A 6,684-nucleotide genomic window follows, 5' to 3' on the forward strand; every position below is an offset into this window, starting at 1 on the left:
CTGTTTCAAAACCAGTTTCTTTAATTTACCATAATTTGAAGCATCTTCAATACACATCTTATTGAATATGTCCAGAGCTCTTCAAGTCAATTTTCCTACCAATGTGGTCATTTTTTGATTGTCAGGAATTGTACGGAGGGTGCACAAAGGTGATCAAATTTTCAGCAATATCACTGGACTCATCATAACACAGACATATTCGCTCCCATTTGTGTATTTTTGGGGAAGTGGGGCCAGCTGCTGGTGGGTTTTGTCTCTTCCACTCCATAACAGCCAGTTCATGCTTCTGGGCCTCAATCTGGGCCTGCATTTCTCTGTCTCTTAACCCAGGGCTCATTGTAACTGGCTGCCTCTGCTTCCAGAGCCCTTCTGTGCACAGTTGCCTCTGCTTCTCTGAGCTTCAATGGAAACTCCCAGTCCTTAGCCTTCTCTTCTGTTTCCTGTCTGGCCAGCTCTAGTTTAGCAGCTGCCTCACTGGTAGTCATTTCCCTGTTTTTTTCTGCTGGGCCACACCCCTCTGCAGTTCACTGAAACTGAGATTCACTCAGATCAGGCTGGGCTTCTTAGTTAACAGAGACTTTCCCAGTACCCAGTATTCAGCCTTTCTAGGCAGTCAGCAACTTTGGCAGTTCTAGCTTCTTTTGATCTTCACTCTTACTTCTTTTGCTTATTTTTCTATCCCTATTTCCCTTACCCAAAATAAGCAATCAAAAAATAACAAACCAGTAACCACTTTGGCTGTTCTCTAAAACTCACTGAAAATCACGACCAGAGTCTCAAAGAAATCAGCTGTGCACAGGTCCTGCTTGACTATTCCGCTGTGACATGTTGGGTCCCTTTGGAACTGCCACATGATGTGCTGAGTCTCCCTCTGAGCCTCTTTTCCCTGCCAGTACATTACTTTCTTTGGACAAGACACGCTTGCCTGCTGCAAACCCAGATCCAAGTTTCAACCATGTCCCGCACAAGCTGCAGGTTTAACTGAAAACAGCTTAATAGTGCTCCTGTTTCTAACATTCAGCTAGCCAGCTCCCAGTGGGGTCCAAACCCCAAAGAAATCCGTTTTACTCTTTATATAGCTTATATAGGGTAAACTCAAATTGTTCACCCTCTATAACACTGATAGAGAGTTATGCACAGCTGTTTGCCCGCCCCCCAGTATTAATACATACTCTGGATTAATTAATAAGTGAAACATGATTTTATTAAATACAGAAAGTAGAATTAAGTGGTTCCAAGTAATAACAGACAGAACAAAGTGGATTACCAAACAAAATAAAATAAAACATGTAAGTCTAAGCCTAATACAGTGAAAACTAAATGCAGGTAAATCTCACCCTCAAAGATGTTGCAATAAGCCTGTTTTACAGACGAGACTTCCTCCTAGTGTGGATCTAGCAATCACTCACACCCCTGTAGTTACTGTCCTTTGTTCCAGTTTTTTTCAGGCATCTCCTTGGGGTGGAGGTGCTATCTTTTGTGCCCGCTGAAGACAAAATTGAGGGGTTTACACAGGGGCTTATGTACTCTCTCTCTTGTGGGTGGAAACCCCTTCCGCTCTCCTCTTCAGAATCCAGCTCCAAGATGGAGTTTTGGAGTCACATGGGCAAGTCACATGTCCATGCATGACTCAGTTCCTTACACAACAACACTAGGAAAAGCTCAGATGTGGATTGGCATCTCTCAAAGTTCACTTTTAGCTTAAGTGTTTCCTGATTGGGCACTTCCAGAGAATAATCTTTTCTCAAGAAGCTGTCCAACTGCTTCACTGACGCTACTTAAAATCAAACAAGTACATAGTAAATAGGATGAATATATCCAGTAGATCATAATCTTTGCAGAGATATGTTACATGGCCTATCTACCATAAAACATATTCCAGTTATGTCGTATTTACAGGCATGAGACTATATCTATAAAGAATTATGCGGTGCAATGTCACACTCTATTTCACGGAGTATCAAGTATAGGAAATAAATAAAATTAAGAAAAGAATCAGAAGGGAGCTGGCCTGCTCGGAGATACTTTGTTACAAAATCTGCAGAGATGCTGCAGAGATTTTGAGTGTTAACCACCAGTTTGGGGACATAATCTCCTTTTTGCAGCCTGCCCTGACCTTGGCATTTTCAGTGAGGACTGCCCCAAGCACCTGTGGGTCACAGGAGGCACAGAAGCCAGGAGAAGGAGTTATGAGCATGACTCTTAGAGGAAGTAGGAGCACAGTGTTTCCTGGGCACAGACCAGGGGTGACAGACTTTGGATACACAGATTGCTGGTTGTTTGTTGTTTCTAGTGGTGTTCAGGGAAGCAGGACTTTGTGTACATTCTCTGTAACCCCTTGCCCACAGATTATACCAAAGAATATAGCTGACTTGGATCATCAATTTTTCCTACGAATACAATCGACCCTGCAATGCCTCACAGGTTGGCACCACTTAGTAAAAGGGGGCACCAATATGCCATGGAGCACTGATAATACCAGACAAGCCTGAAGACAAGGAAGGGATAATTTCTGCTACCATAGTGAAGAAGGGAAGAGTCATTACTGGGCCTGCCTTGGATCTCCTTGTGGAGAGGTGATGTTACCACAATGTCCTTGTGCATCTGCAGCCATGGATCATTGCATGGGCCCATCCTTGGCGGACCTATACTTTCATGTCAGTTGAACACTGCTGTCAGTCAGCACCGCACCTTTGGTGTGACTGGGATATTTTCTAGGTTGGTGGCTGTGACATACCAGGGTCCAACCCAGACTAATCAGCATCTGTGTCACACCTGCCTGCAACCTTGCAATTCCTTGCTGACGTGGCTTCCACCTGGGCCACTCACAAACAACCGTCAAGCATGGAAATCGCACCCGAGGCATGTGTGTGTAACTGCAGCCTGGCCAGGAATAGTTGGGTTACACTCAGGCTCTCACTGCCCTTGCTTATACTGGAGGGTGACCCCAACACACTCCCCACTCTTCGATTTCCCTCCTGAAATGTACGTCCTGTCCTGCCCAGTCCTCTCCTGGACAATACAAGCAACACTATCGATTATTTCTTTAATAGCACTAACATGCCTGCCTCTTAGCTTCTCAAACACTTCTATTTAAGCACACTGGATTAGATAAAACAATAAAAATCAAAGTTTACTGTCTACAACTATAACAAATAACACAGTAAGTACAAGTAGGTCAAATTAATCCCCAGCCACCAATTAAGCAAGGGTAGCTTGGGTTCACATACTGCATTAATTAGGTGTTGTGTCTCTCTGAGCTCAGGTATTCCCAGTTGCTTCAGGAATCAGTCCCATAGATCACACATCTCAGTATAAAACTGCCCGAATGCTCCGAATTGGCAGTTTCGTTCGATGAGGAAACACCAATGCATCTCTCTCTCTCTCTTCTCAGCAGGTACGTGCTATTGTCCTGAATTGGAATCACACACGCAGACACCATTGGGATCAGCAGGTATTGAATTTCAGACCTCCAGAACCAAAAGCCTCAGCCCCAGCTCCGACCCCTTCAGCGAAAGAAGCAACCTCATGGGTTGGAAAAAAATAGGCAATTAGCTAGTCACTGAAGTCAGGGCTTCCCATTATGTCTCTGGGTTTTCATAGAGGCTCCAGTAAATGCCAAACAGCTTAATAGCACAGTGAGCAACTTTACCCCAAAAATGACATGTCAAGCCACAGAGCTCCCCTTGCCCAAAGAGGGTGGAAATATTGACATTCCTTTCCTCTCACCATTTCTTTAGCTAAGGAATAATCCCTTCAGACTGATTCTCTCACAGCAGAGTCACAAGTCACTGTTTTCTCTTTGGATGAGTGAACTGGAGTGTTTGTATGGGAGGCATGATTAATTATATTTGCATGTCATTATATTTGCACAGTGTCTGCATTTTATGGAACACTGGAATGACCGGCTGTGAACATTTGGCTCTGTGAACTAAGCCTTTCCCTGAGCGGGTACTGATGTCCATTGAGAAACTGATCTCCATGTATCTTCACTTACTTCATTATAGAGAAGGGACAGGTTTTCCGCACCATTCACATGCCTGCATATCTGTAGCTGCCTGATCTCTGTTCAGAGGAGATGGAAAAGGGAAATCATTCAGAGGCAACTGAGTTCATTCTCTCAGGACTGACAGATCGTCCGGAGCTGCAGGTCCCCCTCTTTGTGGTGTTCCTATTGATTAATGGTATCACCCTGGTGGGGAATGGGGGGATGATCTTGTTAATCAGGATTGATCCCCGACTGCACACCCCCATGTACTTTTTCCTCAGTCATTTGTCTTTGTGTGACCTCTGCGTTTCCTTGATAATTTCCCCAAAGATGCTGCTGAATTTCTTAGCCAAGGGGAAAAGTATTTCTTACACTGCCTGTGCTGTGCAAATGTTTCTCGCTATCATTTTTGGAGATCTTGAGGGCCTCTTGCTGGCTGTGATGGCGTATGACCGTTATGTGGCCATCTGTAACCCGCTGCTCTATACGGTGAGCATGTCCAGGCAGCTTTGTATACTGCTGGTGGCTGGGGTGTACGCAGTGGGGGTGCTGGATTCAGTGTTAAACACATGTTTTACATTTCGGCTGTCATTCTGCAGCTCCAACATCATCAATCATTTTTTCTGTGACGTCCCCCCACTGTTGGCGCTCTCCTGTTCTGACACCCACATGAATGAGATTGTGATCTTTGCTTTCATCAGCTGCATTCAAGTGATCAGCTTTGTGACTATCCTCCTCTCCTATGTCTATATCACCTCCACCATCCTGCAGATGCGCTCCGCCGATGGCTGGTGCAAAGCCTTCTCCACCTGTACTTTCCACTTGACCGCTGTGCTCCTGTTTTATGGCCCCCAACTCTTCATGTATTTACGTCCCACCTCCAGCTATTCCATGGATACAGACAAAGTTACTGCCGTGTTTTACACGCTGGTGATCCCCATGTTGAACCCCCTCATCTACAGCCTGAGAAACACAGAGGTGAAGGACGCCCTGAGGATAGCAATGAATAAACTCCAAAGCAATTCTTGAATCTTTTTAATTCAGTACTGGTTTAACTGTGGGGAGTGGAAACAGGTGAATTCAATTCCCAGCCCATTTCAAAATAATTTCAGAGAGTGCGTGGTAATTTTTTTCATTATTATATAGTTATTATTATTAATTTGTTTGTATTCCAACAGGGTCTGCAGGTCACAATGGAGATCACTGGACAAAATTCAGGAAGCATCACAGGAAATGCAGGAAACCCAAGTCCATAGTGTGCCGGGTTTGTTCACAGAGACCCTTATTGGAAATGTCACCTCATGTGCTGAAATGACCTCTGAGTCCATTTTCCCTTCAAGCCTGGGCCTCTAGAACCCTGCCTTGTTGAGCCAGACACACTCGCCAGTTGCAACACAGACCTAGGATATGCGTGATGCCCCCAAAGCTGCAGATCTAGACTGAAACAAGCTCAGCAGGACACCTGTCTCCAGTACACAGATACCCAGCTCCCAATGGGATCTAAACTCCAAATAAATCTGTTTTACTCTCTATAAAGCTTGTACAGGATAAAATGATAAATGCTTGCCCTCTATATCACTGCAAGAGAGATATGCACAGCTGTTTGCCCCCATCCCCCCGCAGGTAACAAGTACTTCCACTGAGTTTATAAATAAACAAAAGTGATTTTATTGAGTATAAAAAGTAGGATTTAAGTGTTTTTAAGTAGTAAGAGACAGAACAAAGCAAAATAAAACAAAACACTCAGGCTAAGCTTAATACAGTCAGAAATCCGTTTAAAATGTTCCAGTTTTTCTCAGGATAGAGGACTGTTGCCTGCATGCAGTGAAAGGTTTGAATAAGCCAGATGAACACCATTTCCTTGCTATCATCCTTCTTTATTAATTTATTCCAATCCACCACAAATAGTATATATCACTACAGATTTATTTATTACCATAACTCGTTTCATTTCCTTCTTTCAGCCCTTCCGTGAGCAACGATAATATCTGATAATAAAGTTACAGGTAAATAAACACTCGTCTTTCTCATGTTCTGTCCCACTTTCTGGAAGAATGAAAAAGCTGTGGAAAGAGGTGCAGCCACTCAAAATGGATCTCAGCATCTGCTCTCCTGCTGAGATAATGTTATTGGCTTTCCCTGTTGTGCTGTTTCTGTACATGGAATGTTGGTTCCATTCACTGAACAGGGTGTGGAAAAAAAGATCTGTGACCTAAAGCTGAAAAAAATCTGTGATAAATATAAAGGGAAGGTAAACACCTTAAAATCCCTCCTCGCCAGAGGAAAACTTTCACCTGTAAAGGGTTAAGAAGCCAGGACAACCTCGCTGGCACCTGACCAAAATGACCAATGAGGAGACAAAATACTTTCAAAAGCTGGCAGGAGGGAGAAAAACAAAGGGTCTGTGTCTGTCTGGGTGATGTTTTGCTGGGGACAGAACAGGAATGGAGTCTTAGAACTGAGAAAGTAATCTAGCTAGATATGTGTTAGATTATGATTTCTTTAAATGGCTGAGAAAATAAGCTGTGCTGAATGGAATGGATATTCCTGTCTGTGTGTCTTTGTTACATAAGGTTTTGCCTAGAAGGATTCTCTATGTTTTGAATCTAATTACCCTGTAAGGTATTTACCATCCTGATTTTACAGAGATGATTTTTTTTTTTACTTCTATTAAAAGTCTTCTTGTAAGGAAACTG

General features: G+C 43.5%; 1 protein-coding gene across 1 annotated transcript; it reads left to right on the forward strand.

Annotated features, from left to right (window-relative positions):
• Positions 1 to 4,078: 4,078 nt before the first annotated feature.
• On the forward strand, positions 4,079 to 5,017 carry LOC140913768 (olfactory receptor-like protein OLF2). The gene has a single exon (XM_073350566.2). It carries the CDS (start codon positions 4,079 to 4,081, stop codon positions 5,015 to 5,017), a length of 939 nt encoding a protein of 312 aa, XP_073206667.2.
• Positions 5,018 to 6,684: the final 1,667 nt, after the last annotated feature.

The sequence above is a fragment of the Lepidochelys kempii genome, chromosome 6, assembly GCF_965140285.1.
Source record: "Lepidochelys kempii isolate rLepKem1 chromosome 6, rLepKem1.hap1, whole genome shotgun sequence".
NCBI lineage: Eukaryota > Metazoa > Chordata > Testudines > Cheloniidae > Lepidochelys > Lepidochelys kempii.